A 15976-nucleotide genomic window follows, 5' to 3' on the forward strand; every position below is an offset into this window, starting at 1 on the left:
AGTGCATGTTACATCATGAACAAGAATTGTTATTTGCAGGCACAATTTTCGGAATGGTTTATAGGAAATGCAGGTGATATTGGAATACACCAACAAAGTGGCTATCATTGTCCCATGTCCTGTTATCCATATATAATTTTGTCATAATTTGGTGATTATTTCATTTATAATCAAACTCCAGCAAAAAAAAAAAAAAAAAAAGAAAAAGAAAAAAAAATATCTTAACATAAAAAAGAAAAAACTCCTGGAAAATATACTTTTATGTGTTCAATGAAAAACTGAAATTTTTTTTCTCATCATGTAGTAAACTTAGAGCTCCTATAACACAAACACTCCTGTTAATTCATCGGGTGCCGTGCAATGTCCACACATGACAACATAATGACAACAAAACCATGTACGTGATACAAGCAAAACTGAACATATTGAGCAAGTGCAACATGCCATAATTATTATATAATGTACTATCATACCATAGGTGACACATAACCACACCCTTACTATAATGTCCCACAAATGGCTTGATACATAGATTTTATATGATGTTACAGCCGTAAACATATGTGCTGTAGGATGAAAACAAAGAATCATACTAAACATTCATAATGCAGGATCAGGCCTTGTAGAGTTCAAATGAACCTAAGATGAAAATTCCATCCCATTTTAAAGAATAATTCCATTCTGTGAATTCTGTGACTGCAACATTGCTATTACCAGAAATGTTCACCATAATTTGCAACTTAGAAAAAGAAAAGGAGGAAAAAAAAAAACAGTGGTCTTTTTAATCACATTCAACCAAATAAAAAAAACAAAACAACAAAAGTCAGATTTAGGTGTTTTAGAAAACATGCTTCTTTCATTAAAATTGATGCTATCACTAAATTATATGCTCTTATTCTTCTACCTTTTGCTGACCTTGGGTATTTGGAGGAACTTTATACTATACATCGTCATGCTTAGTACGCGAACGACTATTTACATATTCAAATAATTACGGAGCATGTTCAAAGTTTATCTTTAACACAAAAAATACAGTACTAGATCTGTGCTTGGACACCATGCATGCCAAATGAGTATGCTACCATATAAACACATACATGTATTTACGTATATATGTATACCAATTCGCGAATGGCTACTGAAGTCCAAATTAATGCAATCAACCATGCAACATGCCACGATTTGAACATGACTAATAATAATTATGATTATAATTTGTCCTATCTAAAATGTGTATTACATAAATTTAGCTCATAAACTTCATGTAAGGCCTGTCTGCAAATTTCTCTCATGGTTACATGCAGTGCTACACTAATAACACTGCCATTCCGTTTTCCAAGTCACAGACATTTATATGGATGTACTTATTGAAGTGTTTTATATCATTCTCAGGATGACCAACAAACTAAAACCATGTGACAAGAAAGTGAAACCATATTACACCACCACAGTGCTGAAGACCCATCCAGACAATCCATCCAGATAAGAGGTGATTTGTAATCCTCAAACCATTTTACATAAAAAACAAGATCAATTAGTATGAAAATGCACCATGCTAACATCCATATAACATTATTAAAATTTAACAACCTTAAATAATGTCAAAACAGCACCAAACCCAACATTACACATTTATCAGAAGCAGAAGTGTTGCAGGCAGAATACATTGTATATGTACTAACAGTTGTAGCAACAGGTATGTACATGTACATCTTTCTTTTTGTGGGTACTCAGCTATGTATGCTTACTTGAGCTTCAGGTGTACTTAGTACATTTCAAATCACTATGAGTAATATTTTAGGTACTGCTTGACCATTAAGAGATGTGGAATACTTCTCATGTAATATTGCTATTGGCCTACAATAACAATGGAAAATGGTACCTAAATCTCATTCTTTGTACGCATGCTTGCTGGAGTTACATCTCTAACAGCCCATGGAAACAACAACCTAGTTACTTGTCCCTATAATTGCCTTTGGAGGTACATATTATGGGATCCAGGTAAGTTTTTATCATCTTTTCATTCTATACAAAAGAGATATTTACAAGCACACAACTGCTCTGTGAGATAAATCTTAGTTTGAGTGTGTATAAAGGATTTGATGTGAACGTGTCTCTCATCCTTTAAACTGCTGTACAAGTTATACAACCAGCCATAAGATGCTAGGCAAGAAATGAGGGACAAGTTACTAGACTAAACAACAACATGCACAAATACTGGTTTAACTAAATGGAGGAGCAGGTATGAAACTTGGCAGTGGCTTGGAAAAAAAAAAACAAAATGGTAACTGGTGGATGAAACAATAACATTGGGAGAAGTTCACCAACCTTGATCTAGGAGGGAATGCTCTATGCTGAAAGCTTAATAAATAAATTACATTTTAATTAGATTTTTTAAGTCTATTAAAGTTTCTTTTTTAAAATATTAGATAAGTTTTATTAATTTTTTGCACTTTTCATGCAATCTGATTCAAATATTTACAAACACAAGTACTTGTATACATAATTAATTTTATTTTGAAAATTTACTTAACCTTGTCTCATAAAAGACTTATTTAATGACATAGCTGAAACAATTCCATGACATACTTTACAGGTTTTTCAGGTTTTTTTTTTTGGAAAGATCTTTTTCACATTTATCCAAAAGATTAACGGGAGCCTTCCACGAAACTCTATTTGATACTTGTACCATGGATATTTTCAGTTTTCCTTAGCCCCGGTTGCTATTGACATGCTAAACCAGGATTTTTCTTCTGTGTTACCTGCCATCTTAATAAGTTGCATTTATTTCAAGCTAAATTTGAATGTTTGAGGTCTCTATGGATGACTAAAGGAGGGCGAAAACACGCAGCCAGTTCTCTATTCAACCCACCTTCCTATATACACTATTAGTCTACATTTACGTTAGGGGTTATTATAACTCTGTCAACCAAAACTCAGGAGTTATATGCAACAATTTTCTGCTTACCAATGTGATTATCCCAGATACATGTAAATAAACCTTCAAACAAACATACGAACAGTTTGTGCACATCTTTGTTCTTTCGCAACTTATCTTTATGTGACCACAAGCTTTTAGCTATGCTGCTTAGGTCTGCATCAGTAAAACTTTCTATACCTCATCCCAAAGAAAAACTGTCTAATCCATTTTGGTTTTACCTTGTTGATAACTAATCATGGTAATATAATTAGTATGTATCTGGTATAATGACTGTTAGCAAAGACAACTGAAGCACTGAATCCTGTATTCTGGTTGATTATCTTCTATCATACCCATACACTTAGTACACAACACTGATACCTTTGCCCTAGAAGTGGTTGTATCTAACACAGACTAGCATCTACTGAGCAATCATCAATGTTTTATCACATGCCCAGGTATTACATCTGAATACAATCTCCTGAAAAATGCTAAAATTTACAGGGAGTTATAGTATTTTATAAGCATCAACACATTTGTACGACCGTTGAATCCAAAAAAGGTGTATCATGGTCTTTAAAGATTTACTTGAAATCCGACATTGAGATTTGTACAAATGACCTTGACTTTTTTCTTGTGCTCTCACCTTTTCGACACCACAAGGTCGCCCTCGTGTCATGGGTCAACTGACAGTAACCATCAATGAGGTCAGCAATATCCTCTGCATCCATCAATGAGAAGCAAGTGATCGTCAACGGCTCGGATGCCCCAGCTATTTTTAATTGGAGAACACCTTTTTGGTCACCTTCCAATGCATGCGTCTGTATTGACTGGACTTGGGTGAAATCTGCCATGTGGGTCGGCTGAAAGCAAAGTTTAATAACATGTTCATATTTGGTAATTAACTTACTTTCCTGATCTTTCTTCCACACCATTAACATGTGTTCGAATCAAAATGCTGTTGTTTTGGCTGCAATTTTAAGTTAAGAGGTTGGTCTTGTATCTGGCTACTATACCTGGTTTACTCCAGGCACTTGTCCTCTGACGGCTGTGTTACAAGTGACAAATGCTTGAGCACCTTTTTAAAACTCCAATCAATCAGTCCACTGATAAAACCAAACTAAAGGTTTCAATCAGCTTTATTTCCCAGTAAAAACTCTCAAACTAACTTACTAATGTTGATCAAAGTACACTTGGTCTTGCATGTTCAAACTAAATTTAGAAACACTGTTTTATATAGAGGGTGAAAGATACCTATACCAACCGTCAGTGCTTTTTCTGTTAGATAACTGATCCCGACATCAGGGCCAACAACCAAGTCAACAGACACACTCCATCCAGACTAGAGTAATAAGAAGGGAATTCAATATAATTAGAACATGTAGCTTACTCTTTACTGAATAAATAATAATGGTATTATTATGTATTATTAACATCACTTGAAGAATGTTTGTTTGGGGGGAGAGATGGGAGAGAGCAGAAAAATGCTACGCAGATACTGTTCTAATTTTTTTCTTCACCGATTCCTCAGACTTCACAGATGGTAATGTGATGCTGTTTTTTTTAACATCAGAAATAGGGTATCAGGTGTTTAATAAAGCGGTAAGTTTTCCCCACCAGAGAAATGTTTTCATGCCTTACCCAAGTTTTGAGCAGAACACAAATGGAGTATAACATAAAGCCTCAGTTATAATTTACTGCTTGACCAAATAACTATATTATAAATGAGAGCTGAAGGCTAAACACTTACCCCAAGAGCACATTTGAACCTCTCCTGTTTGAATTCATACACTGTTGACAATTCATCAAAAAAATTATACACACATTCTGACTCTGAGAGATTGGCATACTGTTTGAAATGTTGCTGAATAGCTTTCCGCAACTGTTTTGGCTGAAAAAAAAGCAAAAAAACACACAAAACAATTCAAACCATGATAATACAATTCGATGTTCACCAGACAACAATTTCTGATCGAGTGAATTAAAAGAAACAACCCAGTTCAAATAACAAATGTTAATTACTCTATACACTTTGAAAATAGCCAAATATACGTCAAAAAAACTAAGCTAATTTGTATTTCACTGATTATCAATGCCACGCCCAAGAATTTGCCACTTATGAAATGTATGTCATGTTAGTTACTATCAAACATTGGTCTTGGATGGCAACAGCATCACTTTATTGTGTAGTATAATTTCCATTTGACTTGACAACACTGTAACCTAAAATTTTAGCAATGGTATTTCTTCAACCTGTCACATACAAACCTTATAACTGTCTATTAAAGATTTTGGAAGGAATCGTTTGAGTCCGACTTCTTTTTCTAAATATTCAAAATTGGACTTCTTGTCCAAAGCCACCTGTGGCATGTCTTTAAAAAATCTCCTGAAATAACACAAAAGGCAATCAATACATTATCATAATATAAGATCTTACACTTCATAAATTTTTATAAAATATAAATCACATGGATAAATCAATCTAATCCAAGTGATTTAATACAAATCTAAATGGTACTGAAGGCTGCTTGAATGAAAAATAAAAGGATGATTAAAATGTCTACAAAGATACTTGTTTGACTCAACATAACAGCATAATTTTTCATCTAATTATGTCAACGTTTATGCTCCAGAGCAACTTTTGGAGAACACAAAAATCTGACATGGTAAATGGTAATTATATCTCATACTGTGAACAGCTACGTATTAGCAAAATAAGTAATTTTAGCAACCATGTGCTGTCTATCCCTATGAGCCAAACTGGGAATCAAATAGATAACTGACTCCATTGTTCAAAATTAATATTCAAACGCCTGACTCCAGTGTTAAATTCTCACACCTCATTTCCAGACACCCAAGACGATTGTTTTCTCAGGGTCTGCTCTCTCTGCCACATCTCGCATGTAGTCATTCCGCACCTGGTAATGATACAATAAAGAGCAGTTTAATTACAATGAGTTTTTCTCCGTGAAGAAGTACTTGTACTTAGGACCTATTTAACACAGGTAATAACCCATAGACAGATACATTATTGACACTGGTTAGTAAGATAATTATACAATAAAATAAAAAACTATATATATATTTCTGTTCACCAAATGACATTATCATATCTAAGTTTTTCCCAATACAGCAATGACTTGACAATCTGCTAATGAAAAGTCTTGCTGTACAGAAACGTACAGGTCCAGACAATGGACAAAGTAAACAGGTGCCCTACACTCTGAAGTTGCCCTGGAGTTACAATATCAAAACATGTCTAATGTGAAGAAAAAGATGTAACTACATGAACCTCTCACAACCTCACAAACATGTATGTTATCTTAATGACTTCCAAGTTAAATGTAAATCTAGAAAATTTTTCTCACAACTTTTTTGACACAAAAAAAGAGAAATTACTCCAAAAGAGGAAAAAATCTCACCTGATCATAGAGGTAGTAGAAGGTGACCTTATCTCGGCCATAAGTTCATGGAAGCTGGGAGGCAGGTAGCGAACCCGCAATTCGTACCTATATAGGACAGAATAAGACAGGCTACGGATACATAAAGCTACATCTTATTTAGAATATAACATTCAGTTCACCCATTATCGAACAAATGGCTCAAAACTTTTCTAGCTTCTTTTAGCAAAAGAGAAAGTGCAAAACTGCTACATTATCTATATTATGGAAGCACTACATAATAGACATAATACAGATGAACGAAGAGGTTTTAAACTGGTTACATGCCATGTGTGTTAATGATATGTAAATGAATATGCACTATACATGCTACTTTAGCATGTGATGAATACAGTGTAACATATACTTGCATTTACACTATTTACAGAAGGGGAATACTGGAGCTATTACATGTATTCATAATAGGTATTTTCAGACCCAAATATCATGTTCAGTATCATGTACATAAATATGTGTTTCCTGATGATAAATCTAAGTACTTAATCTACTTCTAGAAAGTACCCCTCCTGGGTATTTACCTCCATTCCTCATGGGGATGTAGCACCTCATATTTCTGTAGCACCTGGTACATAGTAAGGTCATTATGCAACCAGAAGGCTTCCCTGGTGACTGCGTGCACCAGCCGTAGGGCGTAGCAGCCCCCATAAAAACCGTTCTCCTGCAGCAAGCCTCCCCACCACAAGTTTGATTATGTCCTGTGAAGAGAGATCAGACAGAATGGAACATTCAATATTCAGTTTTGTAGAAAAAAAAAATTACATTTACAAAAAATAACAAAAATAACTGCCTTTGTAGTGTTTAAATGATCTGAAGCTTGATAAAGTAATAGTGTCACCTGCTTAATAAATTTTGGAACCTTATTACCCGTTCTGAATGGAAATGTGTGTATTTTGTGCATGTTAATTATTAGAACTAATCCTAAATTTAGTGAGCAAAGATTCACTGTCTTTGCTGGGGTTAATGACCCTTTGTTCTCATCAATATGATCCATGTTCTCCAAAATTACATGTTATTTCACCACATCTATACATTAGGTTTAACTGAATAAATGATAGTGGCTTATCATGACTAACACTGTGGTAGTTGTATGCTTATTCAACTCATCACTAATGACAAACATTAAAACTGTCAACATGGCTGAAATTAGACAATAGTACGTTTTTCATTATTTATTTTAATCATGGCAGAGACAAAGTAATAATGTAACCTGCTTTATGAATTTGGGAACTTTATTAGCTGTTTTGAATGAAAACGCATGTATTTTGTGCATGCTAATTATTACAACTAATCTAACCCTTACTCTGAAGTCTCTTATCCCAGACTATCAGCCTCCGTTGATTTATTCAGTCATCCTTGGATGTAACAAAGCTTTGATGATTATTTCAGCTATACCATCTAATGTCTCTTCTAGCAAGTCATTCCTAATTATGACATCTTTACAATGCTACCTCACTGGAACACCATGCAGAAGGCACAAAACATGATACCCCATGCAGTCAAGTTATACTTGACTGACCAGCCCCAGAGGCCGGTTGTTCAAAAGTGTATAAAAAGTTAAGGCAGGTGTAAAGCTTAATACAATTCTTGTCCTAATATAAAACTAAGGGCCCTTTAGTCCAGACTAAAGTTAATATCGGGCTTAACTGCTTATACACTTTTGACAACTGGGCCCTGGCATAACCCCTTGTGCTGAGCATCAAGCATGTGTAGGAAGTTCCATAATTTTCAGTTTTGAAGCCTTAGCCATTACCTAACTTGGAATTTGATTCACTTGTTTACAACAATAAGTGAGTAAAGTTTGTAAGCACTCCGCAGCTGTGAAAAATTGTGTCTATGTAACCATTCCACCTTGCTCTGGCATGTCATGTTATGTAATGTAAAGTACATGTACAATGTTGCTAGTTCAGAAATTTATTGTTGATTATTGTATATAAATATATATAAAAAAAGAAATCATAAGATGAAATTCACCTTCTAGCAATTAAAATCTATTTCAGAAAGGTGTTCATACTAAGTGGGCACAGTCACAGTGATATGGCCGAGAACACACCGAGAATAGCTCATATTATTATTACATACATGTATACAGCTAAACAGAAGCAAGTTTATAAATGGCTGGCAAGGGCGATACATTCAATAAATGTTGAATGCGAACAAAATTCAGCACAACTATCAAAACTGATCAAACCCCAAGGTTCAACCATACAGTAATCTGAGAAAAAAAAAAGATTTACATGTGTCTGTACTTTAATGCTACAGCACACAACAAGCTATTCATTTGGTATCCATCCACTTGCCAGACTACCTAATGCCAGACTACCTAATGCCAGCCTACCTACATGTACATGCAGAGTTTCTCATACCTACTATACACACATACTGCATTGTTTGAGTCTTCAGAGGGCCATACAATTACTCTGCTGGTGTGATCACTTTGACATTTTTCCCTGCGTAAACTGATGATCCGTATCATTTCACTATAACGCATTATTTGAGCAATAACTGTTGACCTATGCCCTTGATAACACCAACTACAAACACTATACAGACAAGGGCAACAGTCAGAGAGCCACTACATGACAGCAACAAACCAAAACAAACCAAAGTTGTTGTCACAGGCTAAACTGTTACAGAAAAGAGCAATACATCTGTATGTGTACTTACTTATAATTCTTTTTATGCATTACATAAAATACATTCACCTGCAGAAAAGTCTATTAAAACCATGATCATCACTGCTGAGATTGGAGATGCACTGTATGTTTACACTACTGCTTAACATACAATTCAATGCAAGAAAAAAAAAAAGAGTGAAGTTTGTTGACACCATTTATCAGCACAGCATGGAATTGCCTGTAGCATAAAGCTTGGTCGATTAAGTGGCTCGTTTTTATCTGGGCAGAGGTAAGGATTAACTGTCTTTGCTGGGGTTAATGACCCTTTGTTCTCATCAATATGATCATGTTCTCCGAAATTACATGTTATTTCACCACATCTATACATTAGGTTTTAACTGAATAAATGAGAGTGGCTTATCACAACTAACACTCTGGCAACCGTACGCTTGTTTAACTCATAAATAATGAAGAACATTACAATTGCAATATGGCTTGAATTACACAACAGTATGTTTTTTTTTTCTCTGGTTTTTATTTTAATCATTTTAGACACAAAGGCTGTTATAATAATATATCATACTATGGCATGATTTTAGATAATTAAGATATTAATAACAGGCAACTTATCAACCTCAATCCACGGCTAAAAAAATTTCATGTAAAATATACAGGAGTTTAAACAATTACAATGTGTTGCGTTTTACAGTCACATTTTGATCTATGCTTGATATTAACACATTAAACATCGAGAGTCTTCATTGAGAATTTCAAGAGTTAAAGTTAAAGTAAACAACAAAAGAAAAAATGTGCAAATATGATACATGTATTACCAAAATCGTTTGCAATACATGGATATTTTACTTTATCTCGTCAGATTTACATATTCACACACTGCAATCTTAAACAGTTTAAGACAGTTGCAATTTTATCATTTGCAAGCATATAAAGGTGTATGCATCAAAGAATCATCTACACCTATAATGAACAATATAATGTATATATTGGTGTATCAAGAACTGGTATGGATTTTTTGGACCAAAATGTCCCTAATTATTGTAAAAACACTGACAGTAGGTCTTCCAAAACAACAACACAGCCTGTATTCAAAAATAAAGGACTAGTAACAACAGGAAGTGATAATGACTCCAGTGATATGCTACTTGCATCCAAGCAATACCTTCCTCGGTCCGAGCACAGAAAAAATCTGGCATAATCGAGAAAATTAGGAGGAGATAACGTTTGGAAATCAATATTGGGTTGGCACAGGTGTGGGCTAGGAAGCGAGAGAATGCAGTAACAATCCCCAACCTTCAATCACTGGGACATTAGGAAAGCAGATTAATGAACCTAACATGTCTTGGCTTTTAATTTGGGTGGGTTCGACCCGGGGAGATACCATTTTCTCAGAGATCAATATAGCGGAGTCTGAACGCCCTGGGTGCCACCTCCGAGGGCATTAAGAGCTTGTCCTGTTCTGCACTTACCAGGCCTGTAAACACACCCATTTAATGGGATCCCTGTGACAAAGGGGCTGACAATACAACACTAAGGGTAGCAAGGTCTCTAGGACAATCCTGTTAACCAGACCACTTATTCATCCCTGTAACCCTGTACGCCACCTCCTGAATCTCCCCACCAATGATATGGTAATAAGGCCCTACTGTATAGGTTTTACATCACAAGGGTTTATCAGCGACAAAGAATGGATTCTAGCTATTCCATAGGCATGAGGGCATTCCCCGCTTGTCAGTTTCACTGCACAGCGTTTGATAGCTGCACAGCGTTTGATAGCTTTACATACATGTACATGTATACATGTGGTCCTGTGGATTTTGGATTTGAAAAAAACACCATTAAAAAGAAATCAGCTTAGATGTTTTAGAGAATATTTCTGTGAAACAACATAGTTTTAAGATGTACAAAATTGTACATACCATAAAAATTTAGACTGTAACGCATCATAGCAACTGGAAACTCACTGATGCAGATATCAAAACACAGCCCTCAAAACACTATAATAAATGCAGTTTTAAATTTAATCACTCAAAACAGACATTCAAGCTAAATGGTGACAATATATCAGTCAGGTTGATAGGTAATGGCAGCTTACACCAAACAAAGGACAGTCTTCTTACACAGAAAGTTTCCACTGTTGTCACCATATTCTGTTTTCAGGGTAAACAAAATTTCCCACCATAGAATGTTATCTAAAATCTCATTTAACAAGTCGTGTGCTTGGAACACTGTGGCAAACTACTAATTTCCCCTGAGGATAATACGGTTAAGGGCTTTTCAAAACAACCATTCACCAGAACTGGTGCATTCTCTATCCGTTCACCCATGTGATGTCTGGTGCTCCTTAACTGTCATAGTCATTCATTTCCTGCACTAGACCACAAATGTCATTTTAACGCTGACCATCAGCTGTTCGTCTGGTTTCATGCTATGGTGCTTTATGGGAGGTAAGAACAATGGCTTCTGCTGTCAAGGGCTTTTCCACAATTACCGGAAAGGGAACAGTCAACAGCATGACAATCACACGGAATTATACTAACATCTGTCTGTCGTGTGTTCAAGCACAATGCACTTCCTCTTCTTAACTTAACATAAACAGGCCAACCATGAGCTTTCTATAATCTGACTGATGCTCCATATCATAATTTGAAATGTTTGGTAACACAGGTTTTATATACATGTAAATACGCATTTACTTGGATGAATAATATGATTAAGAGAAATAAAATATACAAGGGACAATACGCATGTATATTTTAAAAACAGAACCCAGTGCTTCAAAAGTGTCATACAGAAAGTATTAAAGTATCTGAATGATACATCATATTCCCCTCCTGGTACATGTAGATTGACAGCTACTATAGGAGTATATGTACATGAATGGCACAGTGTATACTCTGGACAGACTCTCCTCTACTGTAGTAGGTGAATGGTATCCCGAGTAAATTGCTAGCTGAAATCTGAATGGAACAATGATAATAACTAATGTACATGTATATGTACGATACATGTAATCTTGATGCTGTAGGAATTTATTTATTTGTCTGACTTGTGTTTTACACCCTACTCAAGAATATTTCACTTATATGACCGCGGCCAGCATTATGGTGGGAAGAAACCTGGCAGAGAACGTGGAAACCAACCAAACTCCACAGGTTCAGTGCACTAGCAAACTATAATTGAAGTACATTATATTCATACATAGTAACATGTACAACCTCAGACAGAGTGTTGATGTACTTAATGTATTTCACCTAAGGTTTGGTATACAAAAATGCACTTTCAATAGCACATGAAGATCTTAAATGACCTACATGTAAACACAATTGGAAGTAAGTGTCATTCAGATTATTTGAGCAATTTCTGATCAAACAAAAATGCCCTATCAGTCATTTGCTTTAAGTGTAAACCTCATCATATTTCTAAACAAACCTCTCCCTTAGTTTAAGATGTATATTTTATAGAAAGGCCAAGCCTGCCTTGACTGAATATAATGAAGAAATATTTAAGCACATCCCCAGAGCTTACTGTGCAATCAAAATAAAATAAATAATGACTTGTACAAAAACTCATGGTGAAGAGTTACAGGTAGTGTGGCCCAAGTTAGCTTCCCTAACACGCTTGCACAATCTAGGCCCATGGTGGATCAGCTGTAGATCTTATCTCCACTGACCTTAACATCTGTTGCATCTCCATATTTCACCATGTTAAACCCTCCATTGGGCAGATGAACCTTGAGGATAGACCGCTCCATCAGGAACTCTCTGACCTTGGGGTCAACCTCAGGTTCAAGGTCACTGTTAGGGTCAAGATCAGGTGGTTCAGTACAAGGGTCGCAGTCACTTTCTTGGATCAGTTGCCAGACTTTGCTCCATCTTGCAATCTGGAAAAGAACAACACATAAATTAGAAAACAAGACACTCAAGTGGAACAGGGTTTTTGACGGTATCGATATATAACTACAGCCACGTACTTTTACATCATGAATTGTAATATTTTGCCATAAATCTTTAGAACTAATTTAAGATATTCTCAATCGTACATGGGTGTAAATTTAAGAAGAAAGCTAGGAATGTTACTAAATACAAGTTTTTTGCATCATTTCACGCTTTGCAAAAAATGAAACCCATTTAAGGTTGATTTCCTGCATCCAGGGAAAATATTATGTGTATAAATTTAAAATAAAATACAAGCAAACAGTTCTGTCATTTATAAAATTTGTACATAAAGAGAACATTTCACAGGTTGTATTATAATAACTACAATATTAAAGGATACAGCTTAAAAAACTGCAAGTTTTATGAGTATACTAATAAAATAATCAACAGCAAACTCCATAATCCTTATGCTCATATGGCGAAATAAATAGTATAAATTCATTCCTAAAAGCTTGTGAGAATCAAAGACTTATTAAACAGGATTCTTCATAATGCTGTTCAAACTCCTGCACTGGGTTAAGTTATAACCGTTGTCAGTTTTCGTGCAAAGAAGATATAAGTATTTATAGACAACAAGGGGATAACCAATTATCAGGTAACCCATGCACCGGAATCAATACAAATCCACACAAAGGGTAAAAATTAATAAACAAAAGTAAGAATGTAAAAGGTTAATGACAGGTGCATGTTGGTGAGCACTGATTACAGTTAAGTATCCAGAGGTCACTATTCAGATCCACAACAGTAAAATTGAAAAAGAAAAAAAAAACTGACATTCTAAATTTAACCACCAAGATATGAATTGAAAGTAGAAGTGTCAGTGACCAGGCAACTTGAAACAATATTTCAAAGAAATGCCAATGTTAGGCAAAGTGTTCAATGTATATATTCACCATGAACAAGAGTCTCAGCTTGGAAATGAAACTGCTGAAAAAAATGTGAGCAAAAAAAAAAAAAAAATCTTCTAGAACTGAGGAGAACAATCCAAAAAAAAAAAAAAAAAACCCAACAAAACAATAAAAACTATCCACAGACACTTTCACATGGTCAGAGATGCAAAGACAACAGTTCTGAAACTCTATGATGCAATAAAACTGCAGTCATATGCAACTACCGACCTCCAGAAGGCGTGTGCAGTCCATGTACACATGTACAGAGGAAATCGGAGTTCTGACTGTCCTCCTATAGTTGCTCCATTCCCTATAGCTACTGGCATGGTACAGGTCAGGGGGTTACAGGGGAGAGCAGGCAACAGAGATAAGCAGCAGGGAAATGGGATCTGTCAGATATCCTATGATACACTCATCTCTGTTTATCTGCTTCTACATCAACCTACACAGCTTACAAGCTACACATACCAAAATGTACATATGCCTATATGTGTATGTATTGTATGTGTGTATGGATGCCGGTAACATGGTACATGTCTCGTAATAAACTGTGCCGGAGTTCACTGAGCATCTACAGTGACGACACGTCAATACCTCAACACATAGAGACTTGAACTGGAGGTTGGAAGGACTACTAATTAAAATCTTCAATCTTTTCAACCACAAAAGCACTTTTTTCTCTCTGGAATCTATGTACACAGTTATTATGAAAAGGAGGGTAAAAATGGTTTGTTTGTGTCATTAAAGATGCAAGCTTCATACAACTGTGCAAATTATTTCTCTACACCTCATAGTTTTCTCAAAATGTTTCAAATATTGGTTGCAAAGGCTGTTGAAAGGGTTGAAGAATTAGCTTCAAAACCAAATACAAATCGATTCATAACAAATGTAGCAAAGCCAGATAAAGGCACTTCAATTTCAACCTACGATATGGACTATCCAAAATTGTGTCCATACAAAATTCCATAAAAAGTGAATGTTTTACATAAAAAAAAATGTAATGCATATATCCTTTTGAAGTGTACATATGGGCACCTACAAAATGTAAATGTCAAAAAATACTGTCATCACTTAGCACATGTAGTAATAGCGTGTCAATAGATTTCCTCACTCAGTGGTACTTAATGTGTGATATATGTAACAAAAGATGACATCTGAAAAATAAGATCTGCAAGAGTATAAGTACCAGTAATATGGAAGAGACAGACTCACAATACAGTACCTTAGACTCAAGTGTAAAAAATGTGCAAGCTCTTTTTATACCTGGCAGAAACCTCCCATGTACAGACATGTATTTCAGCAAATATATACAGTGTCAAACTTTATATACAGTGCATATATTAGCCCCAGTATTAAGAGCCACACATTTGCACAATTAAGTGTTAGCGATCAAATATACTGTATGAAGTATGATCCACATGTAGGGTATTATGACAGCATACCTGACAGAGAAGAAAGTAACATGTGGCAACGAAATACATTTAACACTAAGACTCTACCATCTTTCGCCTGCATCATGGTTAGCACTACTCCAGATAATAATTTATGTGCGCACCTGATACAGTAAGAACCTGTCTTTGAAGCGAATACATGCACGTACTGTATCACACCTGTACTGTATGCGTCCTGTCTCTCTCAATTGGCTTCAGACACTTTTGCCTACAGACAGACTGTATAAGGTGTAAGACAATATCTCAAATCAATAACATAGTAAACAGAACCCACATTAAATGTATTACTGTAGCACTATTAATGTGTTACAATGATGCCAGGTTTCACATGTAATATGAACATAGAGAAAGAAAGATTTGGCTGCATGACTACCAAAGAGCCCACATGTAGGAGACACATGACTGCAAAAACTTCACCTCAATACATGAATTCTTTTTCGGGAACACCTTAACATGGATTCTTAAACACAAAGAAATGCCTATGGGTTTACAATTTATTGCAAGTAATATGCAAACAGCACATTAAGAATGGAATATACACATTGTGTTAATGTGCTTTAAATGAATGTAAAACCTCAGCTCCATATATATGCCGTACTTTTTGAGATAACACACTTTGTATGGCTTTAACTGTCCTTGAACGTCAATGCCAGGTATGGCTTTGGCTCTCACTGTGCTCTTTA

The 15976-nt window shown here is 35.4% G+C and overlaps 1 protein-coding gene across 1 annotated transcript in view; it reads right to left on the reverse strand.

Annotated features, from left to right (window-relative positions):
• The window catches only part of LOC135471188 (focal adhesion kinase 1-like), a 48204-nt gene that overhangs the window by 14587 nt on the left and 17641 nt on the right, over window positions 1-15976 (reverse strand). The window contains 12 exon segments of the mRNA XM_064750295.1: window positions 2329-2361; window positions 3567-3783; window positions 4185-4262; window positions 4671-4811; window positions 5189-5306; window positions 5760-5784; window positions 5787-5838; window positions 6343-6380; window positions 6383-6429; window positions 6900-7033; window positions 7035-7076; window positions 12688-12897. Coding sequence (XP_064606365.1) covers window positions 2329-2361; window positions 3567-3783; window positions 4185-4262; window positions 4671-4811; window positions 5189-5306; window positions 5760-5784; window positions 5787-5838; window positions 6343-6380; window positions 6383-6429; window positions 6900-7033; window positions 7035-7076; window positions 12688-12897 — 1135 coding nt within the window.

The sequence above is a fragment of the Liolophura sinensis genome, chromosome 7, assembly GCF_032854445.1.
Source record: "Liolophura sinensis isolate JHLJ2023 chromosome 7, CUHK_Ljap_v2, whole genome shotgun sequence".
In the NCBI taxonomy this organism is placed as follows: domain Eukaryota; kingdom Metazoa; phylum Mollusca; class Polyplacophora; order Chitonida; family Chitonidae; genus Liolophura; species Liolophura sinensis.